Source organism: Sapajus apella, unplaced genomic scaffold (assembly GCF_009761245.1).
Source record: "Sapajus apella isolate SASKATOON/1434 unplaced genomic scaffold, GSC_monkey_1.0 scaffold33, whole genome shotgun sequence".
NCBI classification, from domain to species: Eukaryota; Metazoa; Chordata; class Mammalia; order Primates; family Cebidae; genus Sapajus; species Sapajus apella.
Window position 1 is genome coordinate 22948710 of NW_022436973.1, and position 19630 is coordinate 22968339.

Sequence of the window (19630 nt, forward strand, 5' to 3'; positions counted from 1 at the left end):
AATTAATTTAGATTAGCCCAAGTTGCATTTTTAAGATAAAAAAAATGGCCTGACTTCTGGAGTCCCATAAGAACTGGTCACCATTTCTCTTCCTTGCCTTCCCAAATTGCATGAGTTCTCCAGAATACTACTTCCAATGCAAAAGAATCCTGTCAGGCAGATAGGTCTTGAAATGCAATGTCTGCCACCTGTTTATTATTCATTCACTTACTCAGACATGTATCAAGGCCTGCCTATGCATAAAGCTATGCACACATATGAACAAAAATAAGTACTTGCTCTTAAAGCATTTCCACTCTTGTGGAAAAGGTGAAACATGCTCTTACATTTTCCTGTTAACCGCCCCCACTACCTGAAACCCTATGTTTTAACTAGTTGTATAACCTGGCCTCTCTGTGCCTCAGCTTCCTCATCAGTAAGATGGTAACCACCTCATGGGATTGTAAGGCTTCAGCAAGTTAAGACACATAAAGTACTTAGCATAATGTTTAGTACATAAGAAAGGTTCAATAGCTGTTAGCAACTTAAAACATAAATATCCTCCCCAGCAAGGCTTAGACCCGTAATACTTTCTGGCAGTACAGCACAGGTAAGGGTAGGTTAGCCATTCAGGTTGTGTCTGTGGCATGCACCCAACACATACATTCTTTTAAAACTTTATTAACATGTCAATAAAGACTACATATGATAAATAAGAGCTCTGCGGTAATGAGGTCATTGTCTGCAGTACTCTTTGATTTAGTAAGCCTGGGTAGGCAACAGGTATCTTCAAAATAATACAAGCTGATATTTTAAAAGTGAATGTTGTGTCAATTTGCTGGTGTGTAAATACTAGATGACGTGGCTACCTTTGTCAGCTGATATCCCTCCTCCACAGAAACAAGTTGAAGTAATTATTTCCTACTGATTTTATGGATTTTTTTTTTTTTGAGATGGAGTCTCACACTGTCGTCCAGACTGGAGTGCAGTGGCGTCATCTTGGCTCACTGCAACTTCCACCTCCCAGGTTCAAGCAATTCTTCTGCGTCAGCCTCCTGAGTAGCAGGGACTACAGGTACACGCCACCACTCCCCGCTAATTTTTGTATTATTAATAGAGACGGGGTTTCGCAATATTGGCCAGGCTGGTCTCAAATTCCTGACCTTGTGATACGCCAGCCTTGACTCCCAAAGTGCTGGGATTACAGGCATGAGACACTGAGCCCGGCGATTTTATGGATTTTAATGAAGTTTTTGCAATTTTTTCATATTGCACAGGCATATGTGCCCCCCACCCTGCCCCGCCCCAGACAGATTCTTGCTCTGTTGCCCAGACTGGAGTGAAAAATTAGCCAGGCGTGGTGACGGGGGTCTGTAGTCTCAGCCACTCGGGAGGCTGAGGCAGAATTGCTTGAACCCAGGAGGCGGAGGTTGCAGTGAGCCAAGTGCCAATGCACTGCAGCCTAGGCAACAGAGCAAGACTCTGTCCTCGAAAGAAAGAAAGAAAATGAAAATTAACACGCTTTCCGCCCTCAAGGAGCTTTGTTTAGCAGAAGAAACCTATACAAATATCGCCTAAATATACAAATAGGCCATACCTAATAGACCCTAGCGCTGGGCCCAGTGAGACTCACAGGATTCTCTATTGGAGGAGAATCAGGCACAATTCCAAAAAGAACCCTTGAACTAAGTCCTGAAGGATGCACAAAATTCTTCAATGACATAGAGAAACGGCAGTGTCCACAAAAGGAACTGCAGACTGGTTGGGACCCGGTAATTCTGCGTGGCTGGAACGCAAGATTTGGGTAGGAGAGCGGTAGATGAGGTTGGAGAGACAAACAGGGCTGCCTTGTAGATAGATGTTCCATGAAAAGTTCGTACTTTTTTCTAAGTAGGGAAGCTATGGGAAAATCCTAATCTGGGTAACGATGTTACGGGTTTACACTTTAGAAAGAACCGTGTTTTAGGACTCTACAACTCCCATGGGAGGGCTGCCCTAAGCCAGGGGTTCTCACTCCCGCTGTTCCGGGATTCACGGACTACTCGCCGCCTTTTCCCAGCCTTGATCAGCACTGTTACCCCGCCCGCCGTGCGATCCCGCCCCCCTCGGAGCGCCCCTGTGGTCTGACTTCAGCAGCATTTTCCGGCAGGAGACTGGGCACTCGCTGTCACCCGCGAGCGGCCTCCCTCAACGCGATTTGAGCATCCTTCCGGAGGCTAACAGACCTGGGCTTCGGCGTGACCACTGTGCTTGCCTCAGTTTCCTTTTCTGGAGCAGGGAAGGCCCGGCTCCCTGCTCATAGGCCGCTGTGCGCTAAGTGGCAGACGCTCTGGGAGAGCCGGCGCCGGGCGGACCCCAGCGCCAGTAGTCACGGGGGCTAGGGCCGCCAGAGCCGCCGGGTGACTCCAGCCGGCGGGCGAGCGGGGTAAGCCGGACCGCGGGCGGGAGGGCGGGGCGGCTCACCGGTAAAAGGCAGAGTCCCCGAGCGGGTTCCAGTTCGCCGTGTAACAGTCCATGCTGGTGCAGACAGCAGCAGGGAAGCGCCGAGGGGACACCCACCCAGAGCAGGCTCCAGGCCGGCACTTCCGCTTCCGCCCGTGCGGGTCACGTGGCGAGGCCGCCGCCGCGGCCATCACCACTGTGGGCAGACGCACTTAGCCAAGACTGCTGCGACCCCTGCCCGCACTTGGGCTTCGCGCCTGCTAGGTGGGCCCAGCCCTGGCTCCTGCCCTCTGTGGCGGCCACCTCCATCGCCTTGCTGCCCCTTCGGGCACTGGCGGTCGCTCAGGGCGCGACATGGGTGAACGGAAGTGGAAGCTGTGAGCGTCGCAGCCCCAGGCGCCGAGGCCTGAGGCGCCGTCGGGGCCACTGCGACGCTCGCATGGAGAACGCTGGGCGCTGTGCTGCGCACCGACGGCTAACCGGGACCCACGGTCTCTGCGGGGCGGGACCTTTGCAGAACCGACTGGGCCGCGGGAACATGAGGCTTGGCCAGGAGCCCGCTGAGGGCCTGGCGCGCGGTGCGCAGGCCTGCCCGGGTCGCGGGTGAACGGCGCGGAGCCCCGGGACTTGGTAATTGGCGCGAGCGGGCGCGCGCATGCGCGGGACGGCAGCGGGCACGTGGTGAGGCGCAGGGCGCGTTGCGCGGGAAGCTCCCCAGTGCCCTGGAGGCCTGCTGTCTTGGCACCCTGCATCCGGTGCCAAGTGTGACCAAGGCTGGTGCCACCGTGGCTCTGCCGCCGTCACCTCTTCCCTTTAGCGCTGAGCAGCCCTGGAGGGGCTGGCGCAGACGTCCGTTGTCCCGGGGCTGGCCCTGAGGCCGACCTGCCCTGAGTCCCCGCCGTCGCGCGGCTTAGTGGCCTCTCCCTGCAGCCTGTCGTATTCGGTGGCGCCATGGTCTTCTGTCTGTCGAGCGAGGAGTCGCGCCGCCCGCTTCGAAGCAACATGGTCCACTTCCAGGCCTCGGAAGTCCAGCAGCTGCTACACAACAAATTCGTGGTCATCTTGGGGGACTCCAGTGAGTGCCTCTCCTAGGATGACACTTCCAGTCCCACAGCTTGCAGCCTGTTCAGTGTGTCTGGACCATTTGTCTCCATCTCACATCTTCTGTCTATCCTCTAGTCTGTTCTCAACCAGTAGGTATTCTCTTTTTTTTTTTTTTTTTGAGACAGAGCCTTGCTTTGTCACCCAGGCTGGAATGCAGTGGCTGAATCTCAGCTCACTGCAACCTCCGCCTCCCAGGTTCAAGTGATTCTCCTGCCTGCCTCAGCCTCCCGAGTAGCTGGGACCACAGGTGCCCTCTACCATGCCCAGCTAATTTTTTGTATTTTTAGTAGAGACGGGGTTTCACTGTGTTAGCCAGGATGGTTTTGCTCTCCTGACCTCGTGATCCGCCCGCGTTGGCCTCCCAGTGTTGGGATTACAGACGTGAGCCACCGTGCCCAGCCAGGTTTTCTCTTTTTATGTCCCACACATCTTCCACAGGTGTCCTGACAGGTATAATAACCTGTACACTTGTTGGCCCATCCTTGCTCAGCGTTTCTTGCTGGGACACCCCCTCTCCCCCATAATTTCCATCATGAAACTGTTGCATTGTGTAGTGTGTCTCCCGGGTGACTTGAACAACTTAATTTCTGCCAGGTGATCTTGGGTCATTGTATACTGCTGGCCAGAAGGCACACAGAACAGAGGCAATGCCAGGACTTTTTAACCTCATCTTTTCTCCTGCCTCTAAGTAAACACTCCATGGAGCTGGTGTTGGGCAGCTCAGCCCTGGGAAGATAGGGTCCTGGACTTGGAAGGAGCTGGGGCAGGATAAGGTCTGCCTCAGCCTTGGGATCTCTATCTCCCCGCAGTTCAGCGGGCTGTGTACAAGGACCTGGTGCTCTTGCTCCAGAAAGACTCACTGCTCACAGCTGCCCAACTGAAAGCCAAGGTGAGGGAAGCTTGGTGGCCATGTCAGTGGTGGGTGGGCACAGCCCCTGGCCTGGCAGGGTTCTCCTCCATGGCATGGATCTGACCAGTAGGGCTGGGGGGGTGGGTAGGGGGAGCTGAGCTTTGAACAGGACCAGCTGGTGGCTGGGGGCCAGCTGGGCGAGCTACACAACGGGACGCAGTACCGTGAGGTCCGCCAGTTCTGCTCAGGCTCTGGCCACCACCTTGTGCGCTTCTACTTCCTCACTCGTGTTTACTCTGAGTACCTTGAGGATGTTCTGGAAGAGCTGACATACGGACCTGCTCCGGACCTGGTGATCATCAACTCCTGCCTCTGGGATCTCTCCAGGTTGGGGCGAGGGAAAGGGAAATACCGGTTGGGGCTGGAAGTATGGCTCAGAGGCAGTCCACCCCTGTGCTCTTGCCCACCCTGTGTGTCACCCAACAGATATGGTCGCTGCTCAATGGCGAGCTACCGGGAGAACCTGCAGCGGGTGTTTGTGCGCATGGACCAAGTGTTGCCAGACTCCTGCCTGCTGGTGTGGAACATGGCGATGCCCCTGGGGGAGCGTATCACTGGGGGTTTTCTCCTGCCAGAGGCAAGTTACTGAGGCCCATCAGGACAAGAGATGGGACAATAGGCTGGTAGATAGGACACCTTGATTTCCGACCCTGCTTTATTCTGTGGCTCTTAGAGGCTGCACTTTCTCATTCAGCTCCAGCCCCTGGCAGGCTCCCTGCGGCGGGATGTGGTTGAAGGGAACTTCTACAGTGCTACGCTGGCTGGGGACCACTGCTTCGATGTCCTAGACCTCCACTTTCATTTCCGGCACGCGGTACAACACCGTCATCGGGATGGTGTCCACTGGGACCAGCATGCGCACCGCCACCTCTCACACCTGCTTCTGACCCATGTGGCTGACGCCTGGGGCGTGGAGCTGCCCAAACGTGACTATCCCCCTGGTGAGCCCTACCATAAGTGGGGGTAGTGATGCACTGGGGCCCTCAGAGCACAGGGCTCAGAAACAGAATGGGACAGAGCCACTCAAGGGAAGTAGGGGTCCCTTTAAGGACTGCTCTGGCTCCGGTATGCTCTCCTTCCTCAACCCCTTAGGAGGGTTAGATTGTCGGAGCAATATTCTTATCCAAGTTCCAGTTTCCTACAGTCTGGCTGTGTAGTCCTTTCTGTGTACATAAAGGAGCTTATACATGTACTGACCACATAAGACAGCATGTTCCAAGAGTCCTACCCAGCAGATGAACAGAAAAGAAATGGGGCACAGATGTGAGGGGTGAAAAGACAGGGAGGAAGGGCCATCCTCCTCAGGATGATTGGCAGTGTGGCAGAAGCAAGGAAGACTGGACAGGAAGACAGTGTGGTAGAAACAAGGAAGCCCATCAGCTGGGGGGCAGGGGTGCAGCCAACTGGCAGGGTGTGGAGTAGAGATGTTGCATCGAGAAGGCCAGCCTTATGGAATTGGGCTCAATGGACAGTATTCCATAGGCTTCTTAGTTCAGTCTCAGTCCCAGTATGACTGGTGCAGCTTGGTGTAGCTCTCCTCTGGCCCCATCTCAGGGTCATTGGTGGAGGCTTCTGAGGACCCCACTCCTCCTGCTTGTTTTGAGGCACTGCTCCCCATCACATCTCAACTGTAACACTCTGCTGCAGAACCTCTGCTTCCATATCAACATCCCAGACCCTGCATGCACACAAAGGGGGCACCATGGCTAATTGTCTCCATGGAAGCTTCTCTGCATCATGTCCTTAAAAGAGCAAGCTTTCTGCTGCACTAGTTGACGACTCACACCTTTCAGCCCCAGTGTCTAGCACAATTGCCCTGTACACGGTATCAACAGAATAGTATTTGTTGAATGGGAGGCACGAGTCACATTGGAAGGCTGCTTGTACAAGAGGATGTGGGGGCACAGAGTGTCCAGGAATATCGTAGAGACAAATCTGTAGCACTTGATAGCCAGGAGTTGGAGCATCAGGGAGGTGAATTCGGATTTTGGTTAAACATCCCAATTTCCTTGTTTTGATATGAGGATTGATCCCCAGCAAATGAAGGGATATTCTAAAGCTTGTAAGGTTAGTTGTGATGGCTTAGGCCTTTGAAATCCAATTTGGAGTTACAGAAGTAAGGGCCATGAAAAGGGAGAGTTGATTTGGGGTAGGAGGATGGGTCATTGAGTTTGGTCAGGGCAGATTTATTTAGGTCCTGTGGAAATACAGAGTAGGTTTGCAGTCAGTGGTACCCAGCAGAGAGATGAAAACTGAGGGCACAACAGGAACAGTGTTCATGCTTTGGATTGGCAAGAAAGAGGGGCTGTGGTGGAAACAAAAGGAGATGAGGGTAGGGACGCTTTTAGGAAGGACTGAGGCTTTTGGAACTTGTTAGTAAGTGGTTAATAGGAGAAGTGTTGAGGGCATGGGTTTGGATTAAAAGAGGCAATGAGCAATTGAGGAGGAAATGGAAATTGGGCAAAACATTCCTTTTGGAAGTTTGGATGGTAAAGGGGAGTAGTTGGGGAAGGGAGTAACAGGATCTTTATGTTTGGCTTATTTATTGGTCTATGGGGAGGAGGTGGGAGAGGAAAAAGCTAGATATAGGACCTGGGCAAACAAAGAAGGGTCTGGAGGGAAGTGAGGTTAGAACAAAAGTAGGTCTGAGAGGTAAGAAAGAAGGAACACACCTTGGGCTTGGCCTGACATGAGAAGAAATTAGGAAAACTGGGTAGAGGGCAAGGGCGCTCCAGCCTGGTGGCTCTGCTCTCCAAGAGGAAGGAATAGAGCTTTAGAAGCGTGGACAGCCAGAGTTCAGGGCAGCGTGGCTCCCAAGCCTACCTAAAACAACCATCCCATTCCTAGACCCGTGGATTGAGGACTGGGCAGAGATGAATCATCCATTCCAGGGAAGCCGTAGGCAGACCCCAGACTTCGGGAAGCATCGGGCCTTGTTCCCACCCCCACCTTCTCCTTTACCCCCTCCCATGTCTTTTCCCTACCCACTTCCTCAGCCCTCGCCACCTCCCCTCTTCCCACCTCTGCCCCAGGATACCCCTTTTTTCCCAGGCCAGCCCTTCCCACCCCATGAATTCTTCAACCATAATCCAATGGAAGACTTCTCGATGCCACCCCACTTAGGTAGGTGCCTCTGCAGCTCCACTACCTCCTGTACCTTCCCTTACCCAGCCTCCTATGCCTAGATGAGCTGAGAAGAATTGGGTAGCTCCTTGTGCCCCCAACGCTGGGTTTGGTCACAGCAGCCCCTGAGTCTGAAACATCACTTAAAGGCTCATTAATCAGCTCACAGGTTGTCACTATTTCATTGTCTGAAGGTAGGGGAAGGGCTATCCCTGTTTTGCAGATGGGGAAACAGAGGAGCTCACCTGGAGGACAAGAGTTACCTGAAGGCAAAGCTGTACTCATTCTGGCCAGAAGCCTGTTCTGATAATGACTGGTTCTTTTGTAGGATGTGGCCCTGGAGTGAAGTTTGTGCCTGGCCCCCCGCCATCTCCAATCCCTGGCCCTAATCCCCATGGTCAGCACTGGGGCCCAGTGATCCACCGGGGGATGCCACGCTGTGTTCCTAACAGCCCCTACCATGTGCCAAGAATGGGGGGGCCCTGCAGGCAGCGGCTCAGACACTCAGAGAGACTGATCCACACATACAAACTGGACAGATGGCCTACTGCCCATTCGGGGACATGGCCTGGGTAGACTGAATCTTGGGCTGGGACTGGATGTGCCAATGGCCCAGCAGGGCCTGCCTGGCACCTCAGGTACTGGGCTAGGGTGTCTGCTATGCCTAGTATTGTTCTTGTCCATTGCTGTCACCAATAAAGGCATGGAAGAACAGAGTGACAGATTCCTGTGTGAAGTGGGTACCCCAAACTATAATCTTAAAAACTGAGGAGGTTGCCTCTGGGCCCTGTCTGACATTGGGCCTTTGACCTCACACTATTTAGAAACTGAATGTGTACTGTCTCATACTTATTTCCAACCTCACCAGAACATGTGTATTTAGCAAAGATCCTGGAGGGGGTCCCTATTGTCAGCACCTCTTTGGGATTGGGGAAAAATCAAGGACTGAGTGGAAACTGTCAATATTTTGTACAGAATTTTGGATCTGGCTACTTCTTACCCATACCTCCAGTCTCATGCATTCATGTGTATATTCAGTATTCATCTACCCCTGGAGATAGGAAGACTCATTACGTTATCTTGCGTAATTACTGGCTCATAGTGGACACACAATAAGTGGTTGAATTAAACCAGATGCTCCCAAGCCCAAGTGGGAGACCTATTCAAAACTTATAATGTGATTGATGAGGGTGGAGGGAGAGAGAACACAGACCAACCTCTTTAGTGGCGGTGGTGAGACAGAAAAGGAGCTGAGGGAGACAAAATCCAAGGTGGGTGTCAGGATAGGGGTGGTGGTAGAGAGGCTATTTTAAGCTCCATTGCAGAAGTTAAAAGCAGGAAGGTACAGGATTTCAGTTTTAACAGGTAGTCTTGATCCGAGGTTCATGACCCTACAAAGAACATCAGTAGTGGAGTGTGAGCTAAAATGTGAGGGATGGAGCATAGCAGTGGACTGATAAATGATGTGAGGGCAGAAATAAAAGGTAACATGAAGACCCCATAAATAATTTTGAAGTAGAATGGTTGGAAGAGAAGGATGCAGAATTCTTGGTGTTAACTTTCGTTACTTATTAATGAAATGCTAGCCATCTACTAGACTAAATGCAAATGAAGGGAAGCTAATAAATCAACACACACTGGTGCTGGAAACTGACCAGACCTTTGTTAAGTCACAGACAAGATGACTTAATAAAACCCTTTAGAGAAACTAAATGAGACAGTGTGCAAAAGCATCAGCACAGTCCCTGAAACTAAAGATCACCTTTCTCTGATACAAACAAAAAGGAAAAGGGACATAGATAAGTTTTTATTTATTTATTTATTTATTTTGAGACTGAGTCTCCCTCTGTCGCCCAGGCTGGAGTGTAGTGGCACGATCTCCGTTCACTGCAACCTCTGCCTCTTGGTTTCAAGCGATTCTCCTATCTGCCTCCTGAGTAGCTGAAATTACAGACACACACCACCACATCTGGCTAATTTTTGTATTTTTAGTAGAGACAGGGTTTCATGATGTTAGCCAGGCTGCTCTTAGACTCCTGACCTCAGTTAATTCACCTGCCTTGGCCTCCCAAAGTGCAGGGATTACAGGCGTGAGCCACTGTGCCTGGCCTAGATAAAATTTTTAATCATTTTTTGCAACATTCGATTTTTAAAATTTATTTTTTTACTTTTTTTTAATGTAAAGACAAGGTCTTGATGTGTTGCCCAGACTGGTCTTGAACTGCTAACCTCAAGCAATCGCTCCCTCTTTGGCATCCCAAAGTGCTGGGACAACAGATGTGAGCCACTGTGCTCAGCCCCCAAATTTATTTTTTTCTTTTCTTTCACAAAAAACTCATCCTTGGAGCAGCCCTCTTCAGCTGTATCCAGTTTGTCCAATTCCTTGTCACTCTGCCTTTCCTTCTCAAAACCCTTTTCTCTCTTCAGACGCCTTTGTACCTGTGATTCTGGGGCTTCCTGGTGTTGCTGGAGAAAACTACACCTGGATTGATTTGTAGGAAAAAGTAATGAATTACGCAGCCTCAGTGAGATCTCTGTGGTTTGCCATCCTGTTCTCCAGGAATCCTGCCACCTTCCCTACTGAGCCTAGCCAAGGCCTTTTCACTTGCTTCAAACCCCATCTCAGTTCTGGATCTTTCACTCTATGAGAAACCTGGAAACTCTTCAAATGAGCTCAATATCCCCTTCATTCTACTGCTATATATGTATTTTATAAATATACATATATGTATGTAATATACATACATATGTACATATATATGTATGTCTCCCTCTGTGTGTGTGTATATATATATATACACGTCTATATACATATATAGACGTATATATATACATCTGTATATGTGTATATATATACGTATATATATACATCTATATGTGTATATATATATGGAGAGAGAGAGAGAGAGTCTCTATTTTCCAGGCTGGTACCATCACAGCTCACTGCAACCTTCACCTGCTGGGCTCAAGTGATCCTCACACCTCAGCCTCCCAAGCAGCTGGGACTACAGGCACATGCCACCATGCCCAACTTATTGATTGACTGATTGATTCTTAGAGATGGGGTTTCACTGTGTTGCCCAGGCTGTTCACGAACTCCTGGGCTCAAGTGATCACGCCTCAGCCTCCCAAAGTGCTAGGATTATAGGCGTGAGCAACCCATGCCTCGCCCTACCTCCATATTTTAAATTTCCACCTCATTTTGCTATGCGGCTGGCATGGCCCACAGTGAGGTTTCATAACCTTTACTATAATGTCCCAACACCTTTGTCCTGAAAAATCTAACATTCCTTTGAAGTTTGTGGAAATATGACAGTATTAGCGGTCATGGTGGTGCATGCTTATAATCCCAGCTACTCAGGAGGCTGAGGCAGGAAAATAGCTTGAACCCAGGAGGTAAATGTTGCAGTGAGCTGAGATCATGCCATTGCACTCCAGCCTGGGCAACAGGAGTGAAATTCCATCTCAAAAAGCAAAACAAAACAAAACAAAACAAAACTGGAAATAGCTTAATCGCTTTAAACTTGAACTTTATCATAAGAATTAAATAAAGGAGGTAACTTTCTCAGTTTGTTGTTATATGAGCATACGGTACAATACACTTAAAAATTTGACTCCTCTACTGTAGATTTAGCCTGTTGCTGTTTTTGAGACGGAGTTTCACTCATGTTACCCAAGCTGGAGTGCAATGGCGCGATCTCGGCTCACCGCAACCTCCGCCTCCTGGGTTCAGGCAATTCTCCTGCCTCAGCCTCCTGAGTAGCTGGGATTACAGGCATGCACCACCATGCCCAGCTGATTTTTTGTATTTTTAGTAGAGACGAGGTTTCACCATGTTGACCAGGATGGTCTTGATCTCTTGACCTCGTGATCCACCCGCCTCGGCCTCCCAAAGTGCTGGGTTTACAGGCGTGAGCCACTGGGCCCGGCCTCTCTATTGTAGATTTTATTCATTCGTGACTGGGAAGCAGGAAACTTACAAATAGCCTTATATGAGTTATCACTTACATTTAAATTGTTTCCTGTTTTTTTTTTTTTTTTTTGAGATGTGGAAATAATGGAAATCTTAAGTTGCCCTGGTATGTAAGCCCACTCTTTTGCTAGTTAAGCAAGAGAGAACTCAAACTTCATTGTCTCAAAAACCATTCATATTTGACCATTGACAAATCATGTAACAAGACAGTCTCACATTGACTTCCTCTCATTCATGGAATCAGTTTTAACGTATGGACTCTGTATCCATTCCTTTGCCATACCAAGATATTCCTGAAAGGAGTAAAAGACGCATGAGCAGTTCAGTTGTGATGTCAGCACTTATTTTCCAGGAAAAAAAAATTATCTTTAAGAAAAGTAAAACTTTGGCCAGGCGTGGTGGCTCATGCCTATAATCCCAGCACTTTGGGAGGCCAAGGCAGGTGGATCATCTGAGGTCAGGTGTTCAAGACAGCCTGACCAACATGGTGAAACCTCATCTCTACTGAAAATATAAAAATTGGCCAGGCGAGGTGGTACCTGTAATCTCAGCTATTTGGGAGGCTGAGGTAGAAGAACTGCTTGAACCCAAGAGGCGGAGGTTGCAGTGAGCCAAGATCATGCCACTGTACTGCAGCCTGGGCAACAAGATCGAAACTCAGTCTCAACAAAAATAAATAAATAAACAAAATTTAAAAAGTAAAAAGTAAAAAAAATAGCCAGGCATGGTGGCACATGCCTGTAATCCCAGCCACTCCAGAGGCTGAGGCAGGAGCATTGCTTGAACCTGAGAGGCAGAGGTTGCAGTGAGCCAAGATCGCACCACTGCACTTCAGCCTGGAGAACAGAGCGAGACTCTGTCTGAAAAAAAAAAAGAGTAAAACTTGGCCAGGTGCAGTGGCTCACACCTGTAATCCCAGCACTTTTGGAGGCCAACGCGGGCGGATCACTTAAGATCAGGAGTTCGAGACCAGCCTTGTGATGCACGCCTGTAATCCCACCTACTCAGGAGGCTGAGGCAGGAGAATCACTTGAACCCAGGAGGTGGAGGTTGCAGTGAGCCAAGATCACACTCCTGCACTCCAGCCTGGGCAACAGAGCAAGATTTCGTCTCAGAAAAGTAGAACTCAAATTTTTTTTCCAAAATATTTTATCTAAATGGAAGTTTTGGCCAGGTTCAGCTGCTTACACCCAGCACTTTGGGAGGCTGAGGTGGGTGGATTCCTTGAGGTCAGGAGTTCAAGACCATCCTGGCCAACATGGTGAAACCCCGTCTCTACTAAAAATACAAAAATTAGCCAGGTGTAGTGGCAGGTACCTGTAATCCCAGCTATCTCGGAGGCTGAGGCAGGACAAATCGCTTGAACCCGGGAGGCAGAGGTTGCAGTGAACGAAGATCACATCCCTGCACTCCAGTATGGGCAACAAGAGTAAAACTCCATCTCAAAAAAATATATAAAATAAATAATAAATTTTAAAACCTGGAAGTTTCTCAGCAAAAGTAGGTAACTTGCCTTCAGTTGCATTACCCAGTTTCCTGCATAGGTTCTGTGTTCAATATAGTATTTAAGTACCTCTAAACAGGTACACCAGTGAAAGAGAAACTCTAATTGCAAGGAAATGAGCCTATTTAAAAAAAAAAAAAAAAAAAAACCTGCTCGACCAGGTGTGGTGGCTGACACCTGTGAACTCAGTGCTTTGGAAGGCTGCGGTGGGAGGATCACTTGAAGGCAGAAGTTTGAGACCAGTCTGGGCTATAAAGTGACACCCTCTACCCGCCCCCAACTCTACAAAAAATAAAAAATAAATTCCCTGGGTGTAGTGGGGAATGCCTATAGTCCCAGACACAGGGGAGGCTGAGGCAGGCGGATCACTTGAGCCCAGAAGTGTGAGGCTACAGTGAGCCATGATTGCACCACTGCACTCCAGCCTGGGTGACAAAATGAGAACCTGTCTCTAAAAAACAAAACAAAAACCTGCTTTATTGAAGTGGGATTGACATGCAATAAACTTCACATACAAGTTGATATGTATACATCTATGAAATCATCACAATCAAGATAATGAAATTTATTCTTCTACCTCTTTATAATTCCTCCCTCTCATTCCTCCCCATAGCTTCCTCACATCCCCCTGCTCCTGTCCCCAAGCAATCATGGGTATTTATTTGCTTTCTGTTACTATAGATCAGTTTGTATTTTCTAGAATTTTATAATGGATGGTACCTTTATAAAATTCAATAGATACCTTTCTTCCTTTTTTAAAATTTTAAGTTTCAGGATACAAGTGCAGAACATGTAGGTTTGTCACATAGGTATATGTGTGCCATTGTGGTTTGCTGCACCTGTCAAGCCGTTATCTAGGTTTTAAGCCCCGCATGCATTAGCTATTTGTCCTAATGTTCTCCCTCCCCTCACCCCCCTACCCCCTGACTGGCCCTGGTGTGTGGTTCCCCTCCCTGTGTCCATGTGTTCTCATTGTTCAGCTCCCACTTATGGGTACTCTTTTTTTCATCTGGCATCTTTCACTCATCTTAATGAATGGAGTTAATGGAATAACTGAAAATTCATCTATGTTATATCAGCAATTTATTCCTTTTTATAACTGAGTAGTATTCAGTTGTATGGATATCAATATTTATCTATCAATATTTATCTATTCACCTGTTGATGGACATTTGAGTTATTTTCAGCTTTTGACTATTATAAGTAAAGCTGCTATGAACATTTATATACAAGTCTTTGTATGGAGATATGTTTTCATTTTAGGGGGGTAAATACCTAAGAATGAAATGGCTAGATTACATGGTAGGTATATTTTTAACATTTTAAGAAACTGCCAAACCATTTTTCAAAGTGGCTTTACAATTTTACATTCCCACCAACAAGGTATAAGAGCTGTAGTTCCCCCACATCTTTGCCAGCACTTGGTCTGATCAGTTTTTTAATATTACCCATTCCAACAGATGGGTAGTGGTATCTCCCTTATGGTTTTAATTCACATTTTTCTAATGACTAATGATGTTGAACATCTTTTCATGTGCTTATTTTTCATCTATATATCTTCTTCTGTTAAGTGTTTTTTCACATTTTACACCCTCTTTCCTCTGTCCCCCTTTTTATGTATTGGACTTTGAGAGTTCTTTATTCTGGATACAAGTCTTTTATCAGATATGATCTGAAAATACTTTCTTCCAGTCTGTGGCATGTCTTCTTTTTTTCTTTTCTTTTTATTTTATTTTATTTATTTATTTAAACTTTTAAGTAGAGGTACATGCAAAGAGTTGTGACATAGATAAACTTGCGTCATGGGGGTTGTTGCAGTCGTCTTTTTTTCTTAACAGTGTATTTTCAATAACAGAAATTTTAAATTTTGATACAGTACAGTTAATCAAATTTTTATTTTATGGATTGTGCTTTTGGTGTCATATATAAGAAATCTTTGCCTAATCCAAGGTTACAACTATTTTTTTTCTATGTTTCCTCTTAGAAGATTTATAGTTTTTGGTTTCACATTTAGGTCTATGATCAAGTTCGAGTTAATTTTTGTTTATGGTGTAAGGTATAATTTGAAATTCATTTTATATGAATATACACTGGTTCAGCACCATTGGTTGAAGACTGTTCTTTCTCCACTAAATTACCTTTGCACCTGCATTGAGACTCACTTGTTCATATACATGTGGCTCTAATTATGGACTCTACTCTGTTCCACTAGTCTATTTGTCTGTCTTTCATTTATTTATTTATTTATTTTGAGATGAAGTTTCACTCTTGTTGCCCAGGCTAGAGTGCAATGGCACGATCTCAGCTGACTGCAACCTCTGCCTCCCAGGTTCAAGCGATCCTCCTGCCTCAGCCTCCTGAGTAGCTGGGATTATAGGCATGCACTATCATGCCTGGCTGATTTTGTATTTTTAGTAGAGATGGGGTTTCACAATGTTCATCAGACTGGGGGTCTTGAACTCCCGATCTCAGGTGATCTATCCACCTTGGCCTCCCAAAGTGTGGGGATTACAGGCGTGAGCCACCAAGCCCGGCCCTATTTGTCTGTCTGTATAACAACACCACACTCTCTTGACTTTGAAAAGTGTTAGTCCTTCAACTTTGGTTTTTTTTTTTTTTTTTTTTTTGAGATGGAATTTCCCTCGTCGCCTAGGCTGGAGTGCAATGGTTTGATCTCAGCTCACTATAACCTCTGCTTCCCGAGTTCAAGCGATTCTCCTGCCTTAACCTCTCGAGCAGCTGAGAGTACAGGCATGAGACACTATACCTGGGTAATTTTTGTATTTTTAGTAAAGACAGGATTTCACCATGTTGGCCGGGATGATCTTGAACTCCTGACCTCCTCCAAGGTGATCTACCTGCTTCCGTCTCCCAAAGTGCTGGGATTACAGGCATGAGCCACTGTGCCCGGCCTCAACTTTGTTCTTTATCACAGTTCTTTTGGCTATTCTAAGTCCTTTACATTTCCATATGAGTTTTAAAATGAGTTTGTCAACTCCTATTAAAATGCTGGGATTTTGATTGTGATTGTATTGAATATATGGATAAATTGGGGGAAATTGACATCTTAATAATATGTCTGACTCATAACTGACCCCATACACAAAGTATTGCCTCCTGGGTTCAAGCGAGTCTTCTGCCTCAGCCTTCTGAATAGCTGGGACTACAGTCACGCACCATCATGCCCAGCTAATTTTTATATTTTTAGTAGAGACAGGGTTTCACCATATAGGCCAGGCTGGTCTCAAACTCCTGACCTCGTGATCCGCCCACCTTGGCCTCCCAAAGTGTTGGGATTACAGGCATAAGCCACTGCACCCGACCTTATTTAGGTCTTATTATTTTCTCAGCAGTATTTTATAGTTATCAGTGTGCAGGTCTTTCACATCTTTTGTCAGATTTACCCCTAAGTGCTTCATATTTTTCTGTTCTTGGAAGTAGTATTTTTAAAGTTTTTTCTATTCTGATTGTTCATTGCAAGTGCAATTAATTTTTGTGTATTGACCTTATATCAAAATCATAACCATGTACATGTAGTAACTACCTTGTTAAATTCACTTCATTCTAGTAACTTTTTAAATAGGGTTCTTTGGATTTTCTACATAGATGATCCTTTTATCTGCCAATAAAGACAGTTTTACTCACTGCTTTCCAATCGGTATGCCTTTTATTTCTATTTCTTGTGTTATTGCAGTGGCTAGGACATTTACTATAACATTGAATAGAAGTAGTGAGAATGGACATTTTTGTTTCTGATCTTAGGTGGAAAGTATTCCGTTTTTCCACCATGAGGTAGCTGATACTACTACCATGGTACTAGCTGCAAGTTTTTCATAGATGCCTTCCATCAAGTTGAGAATATTTCCATTTATTCCTAGTTTGCTGAGAGCTTTTATCAGGAATAGATGTTGTATTTTGTCAAATGCCTTTTCTCTATTTATTGAAATGATCATATGGGGTTTTTTTTAAGTTTGATAATTTGGTGAATTACATCTATTGTTTTTTGGATGTTAAACCAAACTTGCATTCCTGGTTTTTTTCTGAGATTGCATAGTATTTCCTCTTCCTCTAAGGAATCACCCAAGCAAAAGTGAAAATGAGAAACAGAAATGCAAATAACATGTTTGATGAAATTTTAGAGAGCAGAAACTCCAAACAAATTAGGTGGACAGGTTGCAAAACAGCAGTGGAAATTGATACGAATTGATATAAACACTTTGGAGACTATTGGGCAACATTTACTAAAGTTGAACATTTGCATACTTTATGACCCAATAATTCCAGTGCAAAAGAAATGAGTGACTCTGTCCACTAAAAGACTTAAAATTATTCATAGATGTTTTATTGATAGCTAAAACCTGGAATAACCCAAATGTTCATCAACAATCTAAAAGACAGATGAGGAGCACACAGGAAGAGGCCCTAGCTTGATAACATCTGTCTTTTAGATTGATGTGGTCTCTCAGTTTAGAGAGGTTCATAACTTTCATACATGTTACAAATATTTTACCAGGATACGATATCATATATTAATTTTAAAACCTGGTATTTTGGGGGTAAGACATTTGAAGACACAACCTGGAAAATATGATAGAACCAACAGATATTAAATCAAGTTCTTTTAAGATGGAAAATATTTTCAAGGTAGGGAATTGTCACCTCAGAGTGACCCAAGTCTTTCAGCAAGCCCCAAAACCTGTGAAATTAACCTGTGTCCACAGCTGTGCGTGCTTCCAAAAATGGAGGCTGGAAGCCAGTAACCACAAAGGAGCCACAAAATGAGAAGAGAGCTCGCAGTACTACCCTGAATCCTTGCCTCATTACCATATTGAAATCTCCATGCAGGGTTGGGGGTAGAGCTGCACCTTGCCAGGGCACATATAGGGCTAGGGTGAAGGAGAGACTGAACACAATTCAGTTTTCCTTGGAAAGCCCTACCTTTCCAGGAATCCCCACCCTCAGTCTCTACCTACCTGCCCTAAGACATCTTACAAACCCCTTTCACCCTACCCCCAACTCCCCAAAAAGGTACTTTGAGCACAAGCTCCCCTTCTCCTTTCTTTGATCAATGATAAAGTTTCTGCTCTGCTTAACTGAGCCTGGTCTCATTCTATTGGCATGAACGGCATCAAGCAGGGGAAAAAAAAACCCACTGGAATCAAAGACCCCCTTGAGTTGAGGGTCGGTAACAAAATCAGTACAAAGAATGCAAATATGAGCTCCAGAATATAGATGAAAATGCTCAGCAGAAAAAAACAAAAACAAACCAAAAAACTTGTCCAAAGGTGGCTGCAATCACACCCTGTTGGATCCTCACAAATGCCAGCTCTTTACCTCAGGGCCATGGATAATATCAGGCTGGAGCTGTGCCAGGAGTCGGAGTCCCAGCTCAGTTGGCTGTATCGGGCTGTTCCTTCTCCAGGGTTCTCAGGAACTCTGCCGTCGTTGCCTCTGGGTCTCTGGTGACGGGGAGTGGGGACAGGCCGGAGATTTGGGGCAAGGGTGAGAGTCAACGAAGCTGCCACTGTGATGACGGTGGGCCTGAGATTTCTCTTCTTACCCTCTCGACCCGCCCCGAGTGCTGTTGTCTTAGCCTGTGGGACACCCCTCCCCCACGTCCCTTCCTACCTCCTACCCCCGCCAAACCCTCTCCCTCGTTGCCAGAGCCAGAGGGCTCGCCCTGGGCCGTCGGTCCCCAGTCCGCGTGCGGCGTGTCCGGGGACATCGACGCTTCTCAGGGCCGCCAGCACATTGCCGGTGTGGATGCCCACGGCCCTTTCACCCAGGACAGGCTTGGGGCTTCTCTCCCAGCCTCAGACCCTCGTCTGTCCGCCTCTGCCCGAAGGTCATCGCTCCGGCCTCTGTCCCCTCCAGCCGTCGCCCTCGCCCCTCTCCGGGCGCCTGGGCATGGGGGAGAGCAGTGCCCTCGGTGCTTCGCACCCCGCGGCCGGACTCCAGTGTCCTCGCGCGGTCCCCACCGCAGGGGATCAGCCACCGCGCCTTCCAAAGCCTCAGAGTAACTGCTACCTGACCAACTACTGGTCTTCTCAATGCACCCTGCCAGAAGTGGCCCCTTCCCTCCCGGCGCGTCCTTGACCGCGGCCTCAGTGCCCCTGTCCCTGCCCCCGGGCCTTGGGCGTCTAGCGCGCGCTGCACAGGCGTCCTCCCCCTCCCTGACGACCCTGTCTCCTCCCTCCTTCCTTCCCCGTGGCCGGCTGCCGCTCCCCCGACCCCCAGTTTCGCTCAGGCTCTTCGAACTTCCCCCTTTCTCTGCACCCGCGAGTTTGAAGGCGAGCACCGCCCTCGCGGTTTCCCGCAGCTGGCCCTTGGAGGTTCCTGGGTGTAGCAAGTCTTCCTTCTTTCGGGGACCCCTCTCCTTCCGTGAGTGGCCACTGACGCTCCATCTCTTGAAGGAGCCCCTCAGCAGCTTGCTCCCCCGATGTCGCCTTCCCTGTTCCTTAGGGAGGAGGGAAACCCTATTGCGCACCCCCACCCATCCTCCAGCACAAGTCTGCACCAATGTGGATCCCCTCTCTCCTTAGACGCAAGGCCCCTCTCGCTGTCACCGCCTCCTCTCCGGTTCCTTATGCTCTCC

At 47.7% G+C, this 19630-nt stretch overlaps 2 protein-coding genes across 5 annotated transcripts in view; one reads left to right on the forward strand and one right to left on the reverse strand.

Moving 5' to 3' along the window:
* Nucleotides 1–2621, reverse strand: part of VPS16 (VPS16 core subunit of CORVET and HOPS complexes) — a 22823-nt gene extending 20202 nt beyond the window's left edge. For both annotated transcript variants that reach the window (XM_032295587.1, XM_032295586.1), the window contains exon 1: nucleotides 2443–2621. In XM_032295587.1, coding sequence (XP_032151478.1) covers nucleotides 2443–2612 — 170 coding nt within the window. In that variant the 5' untranslated portion in view covers nucleotides 2613–2621. The remainder of the gene's footprint in view (nucleotides 1–2442) is intronic.
* PCED1A (PC-esterase domain containing 1A) lies at nucleotides 2020–8278 on the forward strand. 3 transcript variants are annotated; one of them, XM_032295600.1, is made up of 8 exons: nucleotides 2020–2404; nucleotides 3352–3496; nucleotides 4335–4414; nucleotides 4524–4762; nucleotides 4862–5012; nucleotides 5130–5388; nucleotides 7283–7558; nucleotides 7887–8278. In XM_032295600.1, the coding sequence occupies exons 2-8, from the start codon at nucleotides 3373–3375 to the stop codon at nucleotides 8132–8134; spliced, it is 1377 nt and encodes a 458-aa protein (XP_032151491.1). In that variant the 5' UTR covers nucleotides 2020–2404; nucleotides 3352–3372; the 3' UTR covers nucleotides 8135–8278. The 3 variants fall into 3 exon arrangements, with proteins under 3 accessions (XP_032151491.1, XP_032151492.1, XP_032151489.1); XM_032295601.1 differs by lacking the exon at nucleotides 2020–2404 and adding an exon at nucleotides 2583–3051 and having other exon boundaries at nucleotides 5130–5376; nucleotides 7887–8276; XM_032295598.1 differs by lacking the exon at nucleotides 2020–2404 and adding an exon at nucleotides 2912–3051 and having other exon boundaries at nucleotides 7887–8277.
* Nucleotides 8279–19630: the final 11352 nt, after the last annotated feature.

Excerpts from the sequence above, each read along its gene's own strand:
- PCED1A (XM_032295600.1), top strand. The coding sequence starts at position 3,373 with ATGGTCTTCTGTCTGTCGAGCGAGGAGTCGCGCCGCCCGCTTCGAAGC. Across the intron at positions 3,497-4,334 it reads GGTCATCTTGGGGGACTCCA|TTCAGCGGGCTGTGTACAAG; the intron begins GTGAGTGCCTCT and ends ATCTCCCCGCAG. Across the intron at positions 7,559-7,886 it reads CTCGATGCCACCCCACTTAG|GATGTGGCCCTGGAGTGAAG; the intron begins GTAGGTGCCTCT and ends GTTCTTTTGTAG.